We start from the raw sequence: 21,425 nt of genomic DNA, 5'->3' as shown, positions 1-21,425 counted from the left end.
TGACATCTGAAAAAGAGCTCTGTCGTGTAGTTAGTCCTTCATCTACTTGAATGTGCAACCTTTAATAGAGAGTAACAAACACTTGTGATAGTGACTCCAGCTACCCAGTGCTAACGCTGCTGGTCGAAGACTTTGTGGTCATGGTTATGGTTGTTGTTGAGTTATTCACTGGTTTATTTTCAGCTTTTCACTGTGTAATGAGTCACTCACCTCACTTTCTCCTTTTTGTCCCATGTACTCATTTCTAAATAAAATACATCATTTGCCTTTCTACTAGAAATTTTCAAAAAGTGAAAGGAAAAAGCAACTGCTACCTTTGTGGCACTCACTGGCAATAAAAGAAGAGGCTGCACACTCTTTCTCCACTTGAAAATATTGAGCATTTTTATTTAAAATTACCCCAACTCTGTCCCTGAACCATATTCTTTAATGAACATATAACTCAGTATACGTTCTGTGTTTCTCGTGATACGGAGAATTAGAGATGTGTTCAAAAGGCTGGCTGCACGTTAGCTTAAAAACTGTAGAGGCAGTCTCTTCAGAGGGTAAGTTTCTCAACCACGCTGCTTTTCTAAGCATCCGTCAAGAGGGAGCAAACATGAAAACGAGTAAGAATTTGAGCAGTGTTCACATCTTGCCAATAATGCTCTACTTTTTTAAACAGGGTCCACCTTAATTAGGTTATGGTCGGTCACTAATGGAGAGGGTTTGCATTTAATTCTATCTGCTACATTATTAGAACTATCCACAAAGAACATCTTGGCTGTACACAGTGAGACGATAATTCTTCTGTATTCCTGCCTGAAATTCTGGTTCAGTAGTCCATATATAATTGCATTGAGGCAGCTGTTGAAATACGCCATATAGTAACTGGTCACAAACAGCCACTCTGGGATCCTGGGGACCATGGCAGGGTCCGAGGCCACAACGAGACCAATGAAGTTTAGAGGAGCCCAGCAAATGGCAAAAAGTACAAAGACCACAAACATGGTGATGAAATTCCTGAAGTCCTGCGGTTTCAGTCTGGGTTTGCTGTCAGGTCTCACCCTCCATCTGACCTGAAGAACCAGGACCCATATTCTTAGGTAGCAGAAGCTGACTATGACGATAGGAAGAAGGAAGTGGAAAACCACCACGGTGATCGTGTACGCCGAGCTGACGGACTGCGCGAACGTGCAGGAATAGACCCTCGGGTCGTACTGCAGGGTCCCCACGCACACGTTGGGCAGGACCGCCACGAGCGTCAGCATCCATATCAGGAGCACACAGCAGAGGGCGTTCCTGGTGCTGAACAACTGGTCGTACCTGAGGCTGTGGCAGATGCAGCAGTAGCGGTTGATGGCAATTCCTGTGATGTTGAATATGGAGCCAATGACACTCAGGCCCATCAGGAAGCCACTAACTTGGCAGTGCAGATATCCCAGGTTCCAGCCATTGTTAAGTATAGATGTTAGCACCAGAGGGTATGGATAAACAGCCACCACCAGGTCTGCGATTGCTAGGCTCACCACAAATACATTTCCTACAAGAGAAACGTTTAGAGAATACGGGTTACTACCGGTTTCACACGGACTGCATTGGTTTTCTTCTGCAAAAAAAGGGCGAGAGAGCTGTTTCTGCAACTCAGGTGACCTGACATCACAGCTCCTGCCATGTTACCAATGAAATGGAAGCCACTTTCAACAGCAACTGAGCTCATCGTTGCTTCTGTCAAATCAGTTCCACTGGTCCCAAATTCCCACATCCCCCAAACAAGGGGGATGTTCAGAACTGCTGTCCATGTTCAAAACTGTTGTCTTTTAAACTGTTTGATTTCTCTCGTGTTTTAAAAAACATCTCGAGTTCATGATACTCATTACACATCTTTAATTCTGGAATCTTTTCTACCTTATCCAAGAAACCTGACCTCATGCTATTTCTCAATCCAGCCACGGCTGCCCTAAGTTCCAGCCTTTTATCCTTCTCTGGCTCTTCACAGGTTCTCAAATAGGCCTCTAACTCCTTGGAGAGGCACCAGATATTCATCTGTAGCATAGTTAAGAGAAAAAGGATTCTGTCATCAGCTGTTGGGGTTAGAACGTTGGCTTCACCCCTTACTCGCTGTCTAACTGGGGCAAGCTACATGATCTCCCCAAACTTCAGTTTCCTCTTCCGTATGTGGGGATGATGGTAGCGTCTCCTTCACAGGGGAATGATGAGGATTAAATGAGGCAATCTGTGTCAAGGGTCAAGCAGGATCTGTCATATGGTAAGTCACTGATACATGTTGGTTCTCCAACTCTCTCACCTCAATCCAAAGGAAGAGGTAGAAGTTCTTTCAGGTTTGATTAAGAACTTACAGCAGAAAAACTAAACTCTAAATAGTCAGATTAAGTGATAATTTTCTGTATTAACACAATAACTTAACATATTTTAAAGTAAAAAAAATGCAGTCAAATTTTATGAGATGCTTTGCAAGTATGTCCTTTTTTTTTGTGGCTCATTTTCCTTTGTTGCGTACTATTCCTTTTGCCTTGAATGGCTCCTCTCTCTAATTTTTGTTTTACTCTAAATTGAGGTATAGTCGATGTACAATGTTATACTAATTTCTGGTGTACACCATAGTGATTTAGTTGTATATATGTATATATATTCCTTTTCATATTATTTTTCATTATAGGATTACAAGGTATTGAATATAGTTCCCTGTGCTGTATGGGTAGGACCTTGTTGTTTATTTTATGTATTTATCTGCAAATGGTATTATCTTATTCTTTTTAATGGCTGAGTAGTATTCCACTGTGCATATATACACCACAACTTCTTTATCCAGGCATCTGTTGATGGACATTTAGGTTACTTCCATGTCTTGGCTATTGTAAATAGTGCTGCTATGAACATTGGGGTGCACATATCTTTTAGAATTAGAGTTTCCTTCAGATGGATGCCAAGGAGTGGGATTGCTGGATCATAGGTAAGTCTATTTTCAGTTTTTAAAGGAACCTCCATACTGTTTTCCATAGTATCTGCACCAAACCACATTCCCACCAAAAACGTAGGAGCGTTCCCTTTTCTCCACACCCTCTCTAGCATTATTTGTGGACTTTTTAATGATGGCCATTCTGACCCGTGTGAGGTGATACCTCATTGTAGTTTTGATTTGAATTTCTCTGGTAATTAGCAATCCTAACATTTTTAATGTGTCTATTGGCCATTTGTATGTCTTCGTTGGAGAACATAGGCAAAACATTCCCTGATATAAATCATAGCAATGTTCTCCTAGGGCAGTCTACCAAGGCAATAGAAATAAAAGCAAAAATAAATGAATGGGGCCTAATTAAACTTATAAGCTTTCACACAGCAAAGGAAACAGTAAACAAAACAAAAAGACAACCTACGGAATGGGAGAAAACATATGCAAATGATACGACTGACAAGGGCTTAACTTCCAGAATATACAGACAACTCATACAACTCAGTAACAAAAAAAAAGCAACCCACACCTCTAACTTTTAAATGTTACCCATTTTTCCAGCTCCATCTTAAACAGAAATGCCCAGAGCCTTGGCTTATTTGCCCAACCACAAGGAAGAGCCTCCTCTTTTGAAGCCTCCTAAATCATTTAATTTTTATCACTTCTAATTTAGATTAAATTATAATAAATTCCCTTCAATAAAAATGTATTAAGTGCATATAATAGGCACTGGGGAAACGGGAATGAACAGACAGGACTCCTACGTCCCTTGATCTTAGAAAAACAAAATTAAAAGAAAGGAAGACACACAACAAGAGAACATACAGAATAAGAGGCATCAAGGCAGGGAGGGAGCTGGACAGGGGTGGGGAGGAACAGTCTAGGCAGAGTGACGTGTATTTTGCCTTGCAGTGTATTTATTTATGAACATGGCTGTCTTATATTTCTGCACTGTAGTTCCCTGAGATTATGTCATCCTCATATTCATATCCTGAATATTACTCAGCTGAGACTTTTGCTCAAATGTTTGAGGAAGTGAATTAAATTGTCTTCTCCCAATATCTGAAATAAAATAACCCTTGCGCTTGAGGTTCCTGCCTGATTAATTTTATTCCCTTCTGAAGAACATTGCAAAGAAGTGAAGTAAAATAGCAGTAGTGGCTAAAAAAGGCAAGGCTTGGCGATTTAAGTAGGAATTTCGGATGAAATGTCATAAAAATAGCTTCTTTGAAAATTGGTTCAACTAGGCCAAATTCAACCAATAAAAGTAAACATATTTTTCCCACAGATCAATTCCAATTACCAATGAAATACTTCAATGACAAAGTGGGCATAGTTCAATAAATGCTTAACTCAGTATGTTTTAACTTAAAAAATAAGCATAATATACGAAATTCAGCTACAAATTAAATTGTTATCAAAACAGTACTTTTTTTTTTCACCCAGAACATCATGGCTCAATATAGATTTATTTTAAAAAGATAATTCAGAAACATTTTTTAAACTTATTTTTAAAAATAAGATAATAAATGATGTCACAGAGTTCCTTCATGGCTTTCATCCTCTGCTCCATTTATTTGGGAGCAATTATGCTTCTTTCCTGTTCAAGTAATTACATTAATTAAATTAATAGTTTAATTTTCTTTGAAATAATCCTACTTTACAACTGGAGAAAAAAAAAAATGAAGCCATGAACTCTGTGCAGATGTGGCTATCAGGCAGCTCCTCTGGAAGCTTTATCGCGGCTTCTGTGTCTGTGCGGCGTGTGTGCCTTTGTTGTGTGAGAGGGAGGGGGAGGAAAGATAGTTACTATTTTTCATTTAAGAATTCCACCAGGGAAGAGTAATGAAATAACTTAATCATAATTATACACATTATAAGGTCATCTCTTCCATCTCAGCTCTGTGCAACTTCAGATAGATAACAACCCATCCATTTTTGCAGACTCTCCAAGACTCTCCCACCAGCACAACAATGCACTCGGAAATTCAGGATAATCTCTTTAATGGCTAACAATTCCTTCTCTGCTGGATTTAGTTCCAGATCTTGCCACAGAGGAGTCACAGACTTACAGGATGTTAAGACTGAGAGGAACGTTAGTGATCCTCCAGGTGAATTTCTACTTCTCAGAGATGAGGAAAACTGAGACATACGGAGTTAAATTGGATGAAATTATAAAGCTGGCTAGTGCAAGACTGCAATCGTATTGTTTACTTGTCAATGTTGCTCAGTGCATTTCCCTAAGAAAGTTCATGTGGTCATAAATCTAGAAGGGCCAGGCCCTGGCCTACAGCCTCTCCAGGCATAATTCTTAAAAAGTATATTAGAACCAGAAAATTACACAGAGATGATGTAGAGAAGGGAAGACACTAGGAGGTCACTACACTAGTGACCAGAAGACACAGCTGAGGGCCTCAGAGCGGTTAAGACACAGACAAACCTTAAAATGCCGAACAAATACTCATTCTGGTGAATAAAACCATAAATTGTAAGTGAAATACGGCACAGATGTGAATAGAGTAAGTTAACAGACAGCTAAAAAGGTGCCCCTTCTCAGCTGCCTCCCTTAGCACTAGTCCTGTGGCTCCCCCTCCGAGAACAGCCAAAGCTAGGTGGCTTTGTGTTTCTACCAACGACAAGGATTTCTCCAATTCCCCGGTTTCCCATGCCCCGGCTGTGGACTATGAAGGCAGTGTCTGTCTCAGACAGATTTCTCCCCCTTGAAAAGGACCTGACATAGAGGCAGACCCTTAAAACTAAGTACAGTGGATTTACATTGTGTCAGCTTAGCTAAGCCGAAAGGGCATTTGCTCGCAGACCTCCATGTCAGAGATGATGCGCAGGAAGTTTAAAAGTGGAAGCGAGGCAGCAGCTGTGTTCTCTCTGCACTCAAGGTCCACAGGAAGCCCCAGGCAGTGTGCGGCCCTGCCGGACTCCACCTCGGCTGGGAGAAAGCCCCAGGGCTTCCGTGCATCCTCCTGGGTTCCAGTCCTTCCTCCAAGGTTCACATTTGCCCTGGCTCTCCCCTTGACATCCACCTTTTCTGCTCAGCCGCCTTGTCGGTGGACTTCAGGCTTGTGATGGCTAATTTTATGTGTCAGCTTGACCGGGGTATGGGTTGCTCAGATAGCTGATTAAATGTTATTTCTTGGTGTGTCTGTAAGGATGTTTTCAGAAAGAATTAGCATCTGAATCAGTAGACTGAGTAAAACACATGGGTGGCATCAGCCACTCCACTGAGGGCATGAATAAAACACAAAGTCCAAGGAAAGGAGAACTCAGCCTCCCTGCCTGACTGCCTGCGCCAGAACCTCGGTCCTCCCCTGCCACTGGAGCAGGACATCCACCACAGGTGCGCCTGGTTCTCAGGTCTTCACATCCAGACTAGAACTACACCCCGGCTTTCCTGAGTCTCCAGATGGCAGGTTGTAGACTGTGGGACTTCTCAGCCTCCATAATCACCCGAGCTGATTCTTCATAAGAAACATGCCTTTTATATATATAAACATAATAACATATACAATAATAATACAAGGTTCCAGCACCAGACACAGAAGCAACAGCCTCGGATAATCTGTTTAATCAGCTCCCATAATTGCTCCAGTGATTCTGCCTCTCAGGCTGATAAAACCCTGACTGATACAGAATTTAGTACTGGAAACAGATCAAGGAGAACCTTAACGATTCTCTGTATTGGCTCTGGGTTACCTGAATTAGGTTTTCTAAGAGGACTCAACTTAAAGGCATTAAAAACCCTGTTTCCAGCTGTGAAGGGGACGCTGGTAGTTCATGGCTTCAGTGACTTATCACCTGTACTCACCTGCCAAGGTGAATAACAGGTTGCTTCATTGCACCTCTAAGACTAAGAATTAAAAACAAGACCCCTCACGTTGACACGCTACACCAGCCCATTTACAAGTAACCTCAAAAGCTGCCAGGTTTGACTGGAACTTGGAACAAGAAAGGCTCTGAACACTGTCCCGACCCCGTGGTGTCTGGACTGCTCGTGGGAGATCTGCAGGGTGCAGGAGCCTTTGGCAGGCACAGACAGGGCAGTCATAACACAGAGCCCTAGAATTTTGCAGCAAATCTAAGCTACCCTCTCAGACAAATGTTCTCCCTCTGAGAAAGAGTTTGTGACCTGCTACTCAGCCTTAGTAGAGTCTGAACACTTGACCTCTGACCAAGTGACCATGTGATCTGAAAGGTCCCTTATGGACGAGGTATTGTCTGAGCCACCAAATCCCAACGCTGGGCATCACAACATCAAAGAGGAGCAGTGCGTACAAGATCTGGCTCGAGCACGCCCTGAAAGCACATCAGCTGCGTGAGTAAGGGGCCCAGATGACCATGGCGGCCACCCACTGCCCACTTCCTCCCAACCTGCAACCACGGCCTGATGGAGGGTTCCCTCTGACCAGCTGAAGAAGGAAGAAGACCTCTGGCGTGGTTTACAGCAGGTTCTTCATGATATGCCGGCACTCCCCCAAACTGGACGGTGCAGCAGCCCAAGCCAATCCAGGGACAAGGAGGAAGGAAAATCCTCAGTGACAGAACTTCAGGCTGGTTGATTAGAGACTTACTAAATTATTGTTCAAAAGGTTTTTCTTTTAAACCCCCCCAAACCTGACCGTGCCTGGCTTTAACATCAGAGTGATTAAATCAAATAGGAAATCAAAAGTGCTTCAGCTACTCTTGGAAACATTTTTAATTTGTTTTACACAGCAAATCCACAGACTCAGATCTAAGATGGCTGGTTGAATGAAGGTTCCATGTACAAACATGATTAGTACAGAAAAAATTCCATGTGCATATTAAATGTGAAGGACAGGGCATGACCGGGAAGCTGAGAAGCTTCTCTCCATCAGCATCAGGTCAGCGCAGGGCAGAGAATCTGAAAGGGTTTATTTTGCACATCAAAGCACACCAGCCACGTCTTACATTCTTCAGCTTCAAAGGACTGTATCTGAGAAACATGTCTTTGCAGACTATTAGAGGGGTTGTGGACCATAAGTTTAGAAATAAAACACATCTGAATTCAAATCCTGGCTATGTCACCTGCTAAATGACCTTGGGTAAATCACAGCTTCCCAGAGCCTCGGTCACTTAATATGTTATAAATCGGGATAATAATAGCCATGGAGAAGATTCAAGAGAGTGCACGGAACATGTTTGGCTTTGGAGAAATACTCGTTCCTTCCTTCTCTCCAGCTGTGGTGGAAACTGAGTGCCCTGCTTCACGGACGGTTCCTCCGCTGGTCAGACCGCCAAGGCCGAGGAGGCAGCTCTCCGCGCCCTGGCTCCTCCCCCGATTCCTGCCACCTTGCTCGGGCTTCTCTAGGCAAATAAGCCTCCTTTCATCGGCCTGACCCTCTGGCTATCAGCCTCTTCCTCTCCCCTCAGACTTTTCAAACAACGCTGTCCCTCTATTTCCTTCCTCCCCATTTTGAATTCATTTCCTTTAATATCTGGGTTCTACCCACACCAGGTTGCTTACACTTCTCCCCAGGCATCAGTGACATTCTTACTGACCCCCTTTCTCAGCGTTCATCCTCTTTAAAGTCTCTGGAATATAATACCCTGTTCCTGTAGTCCCTGTCCGTAGACCACCCTGTCTGAATAGAAAAGACACCTATTCCTACAGGACCTGGTTTCACCTGGGAACTCGCTCTCCCCGCCTCGACCCCAGTGGCGTTCCTGGACCTTCAGTCTCTTTCTCTGTCTCACAGTGTCTTCCCTGTCCTGCTCCTTAACCTGGTGGTGACTCCGTAATACTGTAAACACAGTTGATGGCTAAATCGTCTTAACTGTTACATTAATATAGCATATATACATATATATTAAAAGAGACTAAAAACAACATAAGTAGCTTAAAATAAAGTCATACAGTGCAGAAGCTAACATACCATTGTAGTCAACTATATTTCAGTTTTAGAAGAACTTCAGAGGAAAAAAAATAATAAAGTAATACTCATGACCCTCTTGCCCTAGTTCAATTTTCATTCAGTTTTTAAAGGTGTGAAATCCTGCTAAGAAGTCTGTTCATTCCTTTCTTAGAAGGGGGGTTTAGGGAGACACCTGCAATATGTAAGTATCCACGTTACAGGTTGGTTTAACCTTTCATCTTTATGCTACAAATTACTGAAGTGATTCATGTCTGCACTATTATCTTACAGAATTAAGGATGAAACTTTAAAAACAAAATTGTAATACTTTGGCCACATTAAAAGGCAATCAAAAACTATTATCAACTCTATTTGGGATAGTAATCTTTACTTCCTTAGACATCTTCCCCAATTTTGAAGGACTCAGTGAAATGCCAGCTTAAATAAATTAATTAATGGCACTTAATATCTCTAATTAGAGAAAAGCTCTACATTGCTAAATTCCAAAAAAACTCCTGTCAATATTAAAAACGTACAATCATAGTATTGCCCTATTTATATGCAAAAATTAAGTGAATGAGAGGAGAAATGAAATGAATGAAATGAAAAAAAGTTAACAGTACAAATGTATAAAATAAGATTCTCATAAAGTTAATTTTTAAAAATTCAAAATTTGCTTCTGTTTTTGATGTACTTAGAGAATATTTGAAGAGTATATGTATATCATATGTCAACCTTTTAAAAAACATATTTGGTAAAAGAATATAATACCCACACACCCCCCAAAATGAGAATAGGTGAAAAGTATTTCAAACTCTAACTAGAGGAAATAATGAATGTAAGTGAGGAGGGTAAGTAAAGTAAGTGACAAAGGGCACAAATGAAATTAAAACTTTTTTAAAAACTGGCAAACAAAACTCTTAAACATAAAAATTAAAATTTAAAACAAATTTTTAAATAAAAATTAATCAACTGGAACAGTGTTTGTCTTACCAAAGAACTGTGTCCCAAGCTCTGAGATTATCCTAGATCTGGCATCTGGGAGACACCCAACAGGTATTTAAATAAAGAAAAACGGAATGAATGCATGGAAGATAAAAGCACATTATCCCCCTCAAGAGAGTTTTGTATTTCTAAATGTTAAGAAAATTACAGACGAGGAAATACAAATTATTGATTATAAATGTTTACCATCTGCCATTTAATAGCTATATGAGAAATTTTTTAAAAAATATAAGCTAGCAGGCTGGTTCTGGAAACTTCCCCAACAGGTGTTCTTTCAGGCTGCGTGATTTTTTTTCAAAAGATATGGGGCCAATACATTCTTCTCAAATAGCTATGCTTTGTCTCTATTATTGATTGTGTTCTTTGAAGTTCTCTCATTAGTTCTCCCTTAAAGGACATTTCACGTTTCCTTATTTATAACTATCGTTCTTTCATCTTGAGGTAACATCTTTTTAAAATTCTCACGACTACTTTAAGCTCCTGCTGTCATCCACCAACCAACTTTTAGATTTCTCTTGAAAAGTCTTTCTGCTATGTAAACATGTTTCCAGTCTTAGATGTTTGTACTCCATGTTCTATTTTCATTTGAAAATAAAAGAACAAAAATTTTTAAAGTACCTTGACAGAAAGTGATCTCTTTGAAAGCAGGAGTCGTGTTTTACACAAGCTTCGCACAGTGTCCTTCATTTTGACAAACCAACAAGTATTTGCTCAGCGTTTACCCTGTCTCGTACTGCAGGTATGCAATAAATATTTATTTAAATAAATACGCAACTCAGTGAGCACCAAAAGTGCTCAACATCAAAGCAGGTAAGCACCCTTTAATCCTCAACAACTCAGATTCACCCTGGCTAGTCTGAATAATACTCAGCACCAAGTAGATTCATTTTTTTCCCTTTTCTGTCCCTTTTTCTAAGAGTAATTTCTTCAATGTGATTGCCACATATGTATAGCTCTGTAGAAGAAAAGATTTTAGAGATCCTCAACCAGAAAACCTAGAAGCTTATCCCTCATATGCAGCATTACTGAATTTCACTACAATTCCTTGAGATACCACACTGAGCCCTGCCGTTCCCAGCTCAGCTTGATTAGCCAAGTTCTTTGAAAGGTGAGATCAGGTTGCTGATGAAGCAACCATCTTTGGAGTAGGCGACGTTAATGATCCCAGGCAGAGTTCCAAGCAGGCAAAAATCCTTCTTTAAAAACAATCCATTAACTGCCTCTTTGGTAGCCTAGAAAATCCTGAGTGTGTGTATTTCTTTCTTAAAAGATAGAGCATTTCTGTCAGCTAGGCAACTGCAAAATAGTTAGGAAAAAGAGGAAAACTCAAGGCATCTCGTAAAGATCTTACCATTCACCTCAAATAGTCTAGTCTTTATTTTTAAAAAGGTGCTAGTGAAGAACGAACAAAACAAACTCCAGAGACCCTATGGAGATTTAAAATGATTTCCGAGACAGACATTTTTCAAAGCACGTATTTTTTCAAAGCAGAACCATCAAATATTAGTAAGAACTAAAAGCAGGAGGTTTAATGTAGGGCTATTTTATCCTTGGTTGACTTTCAAAATTGCCAACAGAAAAATGATTCTGAAAGCTAGCAAAAGTAAGCTTTATTTTATCCGTGATTAATTTAATGCTGAAAATTGCCACTTTCTTATGAGATTGAATAGTGGAAGGAACCCAAGATCCAAATTCAGTCATGTAGACCCAAATTTAATCACATATTTAAGAATCTAAAGCCACTGCCCTAAGGTTTATAAGGTATTCTGAGAATTGCTTTGGTAAATCTGGAAAAATTGGGGGTTTCATGATAATGTACTACATAGGCCAGAAGAAAAATCATAAAACTTTAAATAATGGCTAAGCATGCAAGGGGAAAAAAATAAATGACTTTAAAAATAAAAAAAAAACTGCCCTGAGTCAATAATTTCAAATATCATGGAGAACAGGAGGAAAACAGCAATAATTTGAAAAGAAATCTATCAGTCTGGGGATTATATTAAACATTAACTTTGTTAGCTATTCATTTCCGTCTATACCTACAAGTTAGGTCGTAACTTTCTGAATGGTAACATTCTTGTCTGAGAAAGTTATTATCGCTTCCACAGCTGATTCATTTGAAATTAGAGAACAGCTTGGATATTGGGATAACCAGTCCCTCAGAGGTTGGATTTTGAAATAATCAGAATCTCAGCTCTACTTGTTGTGGGAAAGATAATGTTCATTACAAAAGGGGAAACTGAGGCATCGGAGAATTTCTGTAATTTGCATAATGTTGCAAAAGAAAATTAGATCCTAAATCTTCAATTTCTGACTGATTTCACTTCTTGACATTCACAGTATCCACTTACTCAAAAAAACACATTTAAAATGAACTGCACAATTAAAAAAATAAAAACAACCTAAAAAGAACTAATCATAGAATGCATACTACTAATAAAATAATAATACCATTATATGTATAGTATTTTGTAACTTCTAAGTGATAGGTAGTTGGCTGGATGGCTGGATGGGCAGAATCTAAGTTTATCTTCCTAGCATCTCTGTCAGTTAAGTACCCCATTGGACAGATGGAGAAGCTGAGGCTTACAGAGATTGAGTACCTGGAGTCTCAACATATTGCAAATAAAGGCTGCAAATACAAGCCTCAGTCTGGATCCTCTGATTTTAATTTCTGTCCTCCGTCCATGGTACCACACTGGGTTGCGTGCTGGGATAAGAAACACTGATCATTCATCTGTGAATTTGGGGTTTTAGTTTTCTTATCCACCTGAGGAGGGTGCTATAAGCATGAATAAAACAAAATGTGGAAAAGTGTTTTTTTTTTCCTTCAAATTTTGTAAACTCCTCTGCGTGTGTAAGTACCAAGCAGCAGACATTCTAAATAAGGAAATAAGTTACTTTCCAAATTTATCCACAGGAATCAGACCAAATTAACTGTCTGTGAAAAGTGTGACACAAAGTACAATTTCACCAGTTTCTTACTTTAATTTTCTGAAGCTTGAAAAATGTTTCAAACACAAATTCATCAGTAGATTTAAAGAATTAAATTGTAGGTTTGAACAGGTGAATTCCTTTAATAACTGGGGTTGGTCATTTGATATGGGTGCTGAAAAGTATTCATATGTTAAATGGAAATGTTCACCAAAAGATGGCCAGCAGTTTTTGCAAAATGATTTATAGGATCAGAACAATAAAAAGGAGGCCTACGATTTATCACAAAAGGTTTAGATTTACCATTAAGACCCAGAGAGACTGTTGAGGAATGCTGTACACGCAGAAGTTAGACCTTCGTTACAATCCTATTTACCTTACACCTGCTGACCATGGGTATTCAGTACATCACAGAAAAGCATCACTTAGAGTGAGAAGAGACTATAAGGTGCAAAATGAATCTTTATGACAAAAGAAAATTTCTGAAAGCATAAAATGACTCAAAAGTATTGTCCAGAATGCATTGTCTTACTGTTCTTTTGGGAGTCGGGCACTTGGTTCATATGTATTTTGTTTCATGTTTTTGGCTTTAAAGATCCCACCAAGCACTGGTTTTCAAATCCCCAGTACACCTTGTGACTAGCCACCTCCATGACCTCAATCCAGACGTCCTGAATTGATACCGCAGGAGAGACTGTCTGGGTCTTTATTTCAGAATTGCTTGTAACGTGGTGAAGCGCTTGTCTTCCGTCAGCCTTTGAACACCTCAGTGGGCGTGCAGCGCTCGCTTGTGTGAACGCTGCTGTCCTTTACACGGGCATTGTTGCAGCCTGAATGGCCAGGCTGGCCGCCTACTGAGGCTGATCCTCCTGAGTGGTTACATTTTGAAAGGATCACCACAGGCCAAGAGGAGCCCGTCTCTCCCCAGGGGCCCCGGAACCAGAGGCACGAACTCATCCTACCAAACCCACGAGAACCTCATACGTCCTAGAGAACCAATCCATTCATTGTTTCTCAACCAGAAAGAGTCCCACCAGAACAGGCTTGAATTATTCTGGGTAGTTGGTTACTTCATTCTCTTCCAAGGAAGGGAAACTCTGTATAAAATTTCTAAAACTTGCAATCGTTCCTTAGGAAATAAAGCAAGGAAACCAGATGTCATCAAGATATTTGTCTCCAGCAGACAGATGACAAATGAACCAGAGAGTTTAGGACAAGTAAGACACGACACACTTTCCTAGGTGGATGATGCCGATTATGACAATATACACATATGTCATTGTATCCACATGCCTCCTTATTGTTGTCAATTTCATAGCATTATGATTTCCATCTTCGTAGTGAGTTTCATAATCATGTAAAGCAAAGAACACTAGAATCAGAAAGGAGTCATAGATCTCGTTCAACTCCATCAATTTTACTGATGTGAAAACAGTCCAAAGAAATGATGGCTTATCCATGAACACAGATATTCAGTAAAGAAGCCCTGGAGTCCAGGTTCTGGACTCATTCTCTGTACAAGCTCCTCCTATACCTCCCTGTAGGACCCGACATGTTTGTCCCCAACACAGGAGCACTCAACTCATGAGCAGCTGCATAGGCTTACATTTGTACCCACTGCATCCCTGATGCTAAATGCATTCTCTATTATCTTGTCTCGAACCCTCTCCGGACATGTCTGCATTCATAAAGGAAGCTTCCGCCTGGTCCCTTCCACACCACTCTTTCCCATTCTCACAAGGGGCTCAGAACTCAGAACTCCCAGACAAACCGGGTTGCTTTCAGGGGCTCACAAGTTTCAGATGACCCGGCGATTCTGAGCATTATTTCAGCCACATTGTTGATTTGAATGATTTTACGGGCTCATGTAAGAGCCAAAATATCACATAAAATATCCTTCCAAGAAATCCATAAGTGAGCTTGCAACATGATTGTAAGTTCAGGGCCATCTTTTTTGCTGATGTACAACAGATACAATTAGGAAAAAGAGATTCAAGTGTGACCTCTACTAAGAGATCGAATCTAATTATGGTGATTAAAAAATATCAGAGGCCCAGGAGTAAGAATCAGACAACAAGGAAAAAAAAAAAAAAGAGAGAGAGAGAAAGGAGGGGAAAGAGAGAAAAAGCACCATGGCATGATGATCAGAATGTGCAAGAGCTCGATCAAGGCAGCTATGAGCACATTCAGTGGGACCTGGGCTGCAGAATCGATGACCTGAGGTTGAGTGTGGCCAAAGGTAACAGAGAAGGCAGCGAGACTCAGCCTTCATTGCCTGAGCAATTGATACAAGAACAGAGTCAAGTTCAACACAGGCACCAATCTGCTGGTGGATAATAAAGACAAAAAGTTCAGATTGGTGGTTTTCAGTAATTAGATTTAGCATAAGTTCTGGTTCAAGTTGTGAATAATAACAATCATACCACTGATCAACACCCTTATTTCCAATATTTCCCCAAAGTGATGGTCACTTATGTATATAAATGTATTCAAAATACATTGAGCTGTACACTTATGTTTTGTGCACTTTACTGTAAGTTATGCCTCAATTTAAAAATAATATTTTTGGGGTAGGCATTTCTAAGACCTAAAAGGTAGGCATTTCTAAAACCTTGGTGCATCCAAGGTTTAAACTCAGATCCCAAGGCCCAGAGTCCACATTCCCTCTGCAGTTTACACAGCCTCTCTGAGTGGCATTGCAGCACGGACATGGATAATCCTCAATACAGACCTGAGAGATGAAATAGTGCAAGAGTGGAATAACACAGGTTGATCACCCTGTGCACATGTCTGTCCTTCCTTCCTTCCTTCTTTTTTTTTTTTTACAAGACTGACAATTTACTGCACTGTGCATCAGGTTGAAAAACGATACTCAACCTCTTTCGATAGGTATCTTTCTAAAACATTACATCCTTGTCTTCTTAAGCAGAATCCTATGTGACTGGACCTTTCCTTGATGGCTCGTGGCTGTAGATAATAAGCTCATTATTGGGCCGTGCTCTTCCCAGGAGCAGGTCACAGTGGGCAGGGTTACTTGCTCCCTCACAATGTGCCCACATAAGGCTGTGCTTGTTCAGTTTTTCAGACCTGCTTTAATGAGTCTGTTTCAACCCATGCTGCTGGCCACAGTGTACTCTTCCTTTAAATGTGTCGATCTTCCTCCTAATTTACTGCTTATAATCTATGGGGACCCAGACATTAGCCTCAGGGTTTTGTGGAACTTAAAGGCAGAACAAATCAGCTGTGGGTGAGATCTATTTTTGCTTACTTCCATTTATTGGTTATTTTATAGAGAGGTTGGACTGCCAGATAATCGAATTTTGAATAGGCAAAGTCATATTGTACTCTTGCTTTATTTATTTTTAGCAAAAGTTTTAGTTAAGTATAATGTGCATATAGAAAAATGCGTAAGTCATACAGCTACAGCCTGATCATTTTATTAACAAACTGAATACTCCGTGTTAGGTGTGCCTGGAAAAAAGAATACTAACTGCACCTGCTTTATCCTTTTCAAAGTATACATCACTTTCCACATGCAAAATTTGCAAAGAATCCTTTCTGAGATGCATCATCTCTCTAGGTAATTGCAACAATTCTGTGAGGCTAAAAGATTAGATATGTTCTCTGTTTGACAAAGGTGGAAAGTGACGCGTGGGTAACTTAACTGATATCTCGTGATCACAAGGTGGAGAGTAAGGATGTGAATCCCAGGGTTCCAGTGCCGGGATTTTCCCATTACGCTATGAAATTTACTCAGAAGATGCACATATGATAGTATTGATTCTTCTACTGAGTTTTGGATAGGAGCAGAGCAGACATTCCACCAGCACCTAAGATCCTGATGGTTGTTTAGAGCCTGCATTTGCACTGGTCCAGGTGAACGGCTGTTAAACATTTGAATCTCTGCCCTGGGAAGTCAAATGTCAGCATGCTCCCTCAAGGGAGCAGGGGGGCTTAGATAACCCTGCAATTATACCAGGTTCCCAAAAGAAAGTACTAATTCAAAGCTTAAGATGTCTTAGTGTTCTTATTTTCTTATCACATTTCTTCTATGCCCTTCCACCCATCTTTTCATCCCTAATACCAACAAAATAAACCTAAGTGAAATGGAAGGACTGAACAATCATAAGAACTTTTCATAAGCATCCAGCAACTCATATTTAAATCAGCGGTCTCTATCACTGTTTCAAATTACCATCCATTCCAGAAAGCCTCAAACGGTTTAAACTGCAACAGTGGTACATCTAAATAAAAACTTCCAATTACAAAAATACGAAAGTTCAGAGAGAAGCTTCAAAGATTACAGTTCACCATGGATCTGTCTCCCCGTTGGCTACAGAAATGCAGTGTTTTATAAACTCCCTACCAAAAAAATTAAATTGCTTAGAAAATGAACAAAATACAAAGTAGTGCGGAAGGAGCAATTTCCCTAAGTTCTTTTTCATAAAACATACATAGAGTTATTCCAGGCATGTGAACACTTTTTCTATGAAAGGTTCTGCAGGATTTAGACTTCCCAGGTACTGCAATTGTTGGTATCAACGAAGCGAGGTGCGCTCTAGGGGAAAGCTCTGTGAATTAGCTCCAGATCCACCACCTAGGGTTGGTAGGTATAATCAATCTGTGCCCTCCGCTCCTCCCACATGAAGAGGGTAACAGTGGCACCCTACTGCAGGGCTGCCCCAAGGATTCAATTAACATAGCTTTCAACACTGTGTCTGGTCCAGAGAAAGAGGCTTTTATTGCTAGAGGCAATGAGCTGCTGTTGCTGCCTTTTTTTTTTTTTGAAGGAGCAAAGGTCACTGGACAGGTCAAAGAGAAAGCCCTATTATTAAACCCTAATCCAAGGAATCAAAACAATCAGTTATGCAATGAGAAGACTGCAAAGCAGATTAATATATCATAATCAGGGCCAGCACTGCCAGAACCCAGAGATACAGGGGACAGGGAGGACTGGGAAACCAGCCCTGGGGAGAAAGCAGGCTTCTCCCACAGGCTCGCTCCTGGGGTGAGACAGAGAATTCTCCCGCCAGCCTTATAACTCTGGGTCTTCTCATACCAGCCTTTCAAACAATTCAGTTTATTTAAACTAAAAAAACCAAAGACAGGTCACCCATTTCTCTGACTCTCCACCCACAACCTGCGGCAAGCACCAATCTGTTTCCTGTATCATGAGCTTGTTTTTTTTTTTCCCCCGGGCAGGGGGTTGATTCACATATAAGAAAGATAATATGCTATTTGTCTTTCTCTGTCTGACTCATTTCGCTTAGCATGATGCCCTCAAGGTCCAACCATGTTGTCGCAAATGGCAAGTTTTTATTCTTTTCAAGGCTGAGTAATATTCCACTGTGCATACACACAACTTCTTTATCCATTCATCTGCTAATGGACACAGGTTGCTTCCATATCTTGGCTACTGTAAACAGTGTTGCATGGAATACAGAGGTGCACATATCTTTTCAAGTTAGTGTTTTATTCCCTTCGGGTAAATGCCCAGAAGTGGAATTGCTAGATCATATGGTGGCTTTATTTTTAACTTTTTGAGGACCCGCCATACTGTTTTCCGTAGTGGCTGTACCCACCAATTTACATCCCCACCAACAGTGCACAAAGATTCTTTCTCCACATGCTCGCCAACACTTACCTCTCGTCTTTTTGATAACAGCCATTCTAACAGCTGTGAGGTGATATCTCACTGTGATTTTGCTCTGCATTCCCCTCGTGATTTATGATGCAGAGCATCTTTTCATGTACCGGTTGGCCATCTATGTGTCTTCTTTGGAAACGTGTCTATTTAGCTTGTCTGCCCATTCTTCAATCAGATTGTTTGGGTTTTTGCTACTGAGTTGTATGAGTTCTCTACATACTTTGGATATTAGCCCCTTCTCAGATATATAATTTGCAAATGTTTTCTCCCATTTGGCAGGATACCTTTTCATTCTGCTGTGCAGAAGCTTTTTAGTTAGATGTAATCCCAGCTGTTTAATTTTGCTTTTGCTTTTGGTGTTAAATTCAAAAAATCATTGCCAAGACCAATGTCAAGGAGTTTACTGCCTATGTTTTCTTCTAGGAGTCTCTTCTTAAAGGCAGAATTCCTCTCGTTTAAGTTAGTCTATGAAGTGAAGTTATTCCATAGGCTAACGCAAATTCAATTCACGTTACCAGGTGCTTACTAACTAACTTTTAAACTATGGACCGTCCCAAGTATTATAGAAAAAAGGGAACCATCTTGGATAGGAGCTAAATAAAATTAAAGTTGATCAACTACTAATTAGAACAAAAATATTGCTTTTGACAAACATGTCAGTACAAGGTTTCTTCCCCTCCCCAGCCCCACCGCCAAAAAATTCTCCTCCAGGTAAAGAATTAAGCACCTAACCATCATTTAGGGGTCTGAACACCCACTGCCCTATGGACGCATGGTCCCTGGGCTTCCATCCAGGATAAACCAACTTCCACGCATTCCCTGCAGGAAAAAGCAAGTTTAAATTCAAGCCCCAAATTAGCTTTAATAGTGTATATGAAAATACACTGCAACAGTATCTGTGTTTAAAACGTCAACTTGTTAAACTTGGGGGAGTAACAGTCACTTTGCCAAGCGTGCACAGGAGCTTTGGGTTCTCTCGTAATCGCACGCTGAAAACCGAAAACTTTCCTGACAACAAAACTAAAATACCTGCCCTACCATTTTGCCCACTTGCGTAGTTCCTCACGTTTTACCGAAGTTGGGGGAAAATGAATCGCGCGAAAACCAAGCTACTGACTGATACGTCCGTCGACCTGATCTGAAGGGGCTTTTGGAGGAACCTTCTGCAACCTGTTTCCAGTCTCCGTCAACCTAAAAAACCGCAGAAAGTAAAAACTGCACAGCGGCGCTTTCCCCGAAAATAAAGAGACCCCGACTCTCGCAAAGCTTTCTGCCCCTTCGGGGCTGAAGACGCCGCACCGTTTCAGGAAACAATCGCCACAACAAACAACAACGAAACCTCCTCAGACGGGCCGCTTCAAGGAAAAGTAAACCGACGGGCCTCAGTCTCTATGTTTCAAAAAACGACTCAAAGGCCCCAGGTTTTAAGGAAAAGGATGAAGCTTTTCCTGGGGCAAGCCAGCCGGCGGCTGAGGCGGCGCGCGGGGCCCTACCTGCGTTCCTCAGCTTCTTGTTGCGGCACACGGCCAGGATGACCAGGAGGTTGCCCAGGACGTCCACCACGATGGTGACGACGAGGATAAGCGCGAGCGCGCAGGCCAGCCCCGAGGGGCGCGGCCGCGCGCCCTCCCCGCCGCCGGGCGCCGGCTGCGAGGCGTTGAGCAGCGCGCTGCCGTTGCCCTTGGAGGTCCCGCCCGGGGCGCCCCACGGCCGCCCGGCCATCCCGCGGGCCGGGTCGGAGCCCCTGGAGCCCCCCGCGCAGCGCACTCCACGCCGCCGCCTTTTATGGCTCTCCCCCGGCCCCCCCGCGCCCGCGCCCGCGCCCCATCCCGCGGGCTCCTTCGCGGACGCCCCGCACCTGCGGCCCCGGCCCGAGGCACCTGGCGTCCGCCTGGGGCGCCTCTGCCTGTGCGGACAGCGCCCCCGTGCGGGGAGGCCGGGCCGGCCGCCTGCGCCCCGAGGGCGCCGCGAGCCCAGAGAAGCCCTCGCAGGGAACGCCGCGCTGTGGCCCACGGAACACTTCGCGGTCCGTGAACCGCTCTGTCCCTTCCGGGACATTTCGCCGAGCGGGGCCAGACTGCTTGGGCTCGAGCTCTACCTCAGACTGAGGCACGTTAGGTGACCACCATGTGCCCCAGGTTTCTATCTGTAAAATGGGATTAAAAAGAAGAATAAGTTATCTCATCTACCTCCCAGATAGAAAGAGGTGAAAAAAATCAAGGAACTTTTTCAGTCAGGTGTTGCACCGTTCTTGCAACAGGAATCGTTTTCCCACCCCCGCCTCACATACTGCAAAAGCCATCCACAATTGTGATAATCTTTCCCCCAAAGCTACTTTTATTTTGAGATTTCTTGAACGCTGCCCTTAAAATGACAAATTCTTGCCCTCAACTTCTGTGCACGCCTCTAACTTACTTCCCCCACGAAATCAGAACCAGAATGGAGGATGCTTTGGCTTGAAATAACAGAAGATTTCACAGGGAACGCTGATTCTGAGCAACTGCAAAGTCATTTCGCTTTCAGATGTCAGGGATTAAATAGATTCAAAGTAGCTACAACCTTGCTTCTACAGTTATTCAATTCAGGCAAATTGTTCTCTAGCAGATTTCTTCCAGGAACAGAACAGAACAGAAACACCTTTAGCCATCAAACCCCCACGCTCTCCTTGCAGACATCTGCAAGGCACATACTTACCCCGCAGCTTTTGAAAACAAACTTCACTTGACCATCGGCGGTGTCCACGAATCTGCAACCTCAGTATGTAACTGCCAGCCACCAGGACATGGGAGTCACTCCAGAAGTGTTTGAAATAAGATAAGGCAGCAGCAGTCTAGAACTTTTCAGTAAATCAACCAACGACGGGCACTTACCAAGGAAATAAATCAATCTGCCTGTATCCCAGTTTCCGCTTTTGTATCTTCTCTATATCCATGCCTTAAGGGTAAAGTCCTGGATTAAAATTAATTTCCTTTCATTCGTTAATGTATTTATTCAGGAAAAA

The 21,425-nt window shown here is 41.8% G+C and overlaps 1 protein-coding gene across 1 annotated transcript; it reads right to left on the bottom strand.

Annotated features, from left to right (window-relative positions):
* Window positions 1-357: 357 nt before the first annotated feature.
* Window positions 358-20,218, bottom strand: MTNR1A (melatonin receptor 1A). Its single transcript, XM_072950436.1, has 2 exons — window positions 19,918-20,218; window positions 358-1,522 (listed from the first exon to the last, which is right to left on the bottom strand). The coding sequence occupies exons 1-2, from the start codon at window positions 20,144-20,146 to the stop codon at window positions 657-659; spliced, it is 1,095 nt and encodes a 364-aa protein (XP_072806537.1). The 5' UTR covers window positions 20,147-20,218; the 3' UTR covers window positions 358-656.
* Window positions 20,219-21,425: the final 1,207 nt, after the last annotated feature.

The sequence above is a fragment of the Vicugna pacos genome, chromosome 26, assembly GCF_048564905.1.
Source record: "Vicugna pacos chromosome 26, VicPac4, whole genome shotgun sequence".
Taxonomy (NCBI): domain Eukaryota; kingdom Metazoa; phylum Chordata; class Mammalia; order Artiodactyla; family Camelidae; genus Vicugna; species Vicugna pacos.
The sequence above is the reverse complement of the archived record's forward strand: the minus strand, read 5'-3'. Positions and strand labels throughout refer to the sequence as shown.

What these genes read in the sequence shown, in the direction of transcription:
- MTNR1A (XM_072950436.1), bottom strand. Translation starts at nt 20,146, where the DNA reads ATGGCCGGGCGGCCGTGGGGCGCCCCGGGCGGGACCTCCAAGGGCAAC. An exon ending in CAAGAAGCTGAGGAACGCAG is followed by an intron (nt 1,523 to 19,917) that starts GTAGGGCCCCGC and finishes TTTCTCTTGTAG; the next exon opens with GAAATGTATTTGTGGTGAGC.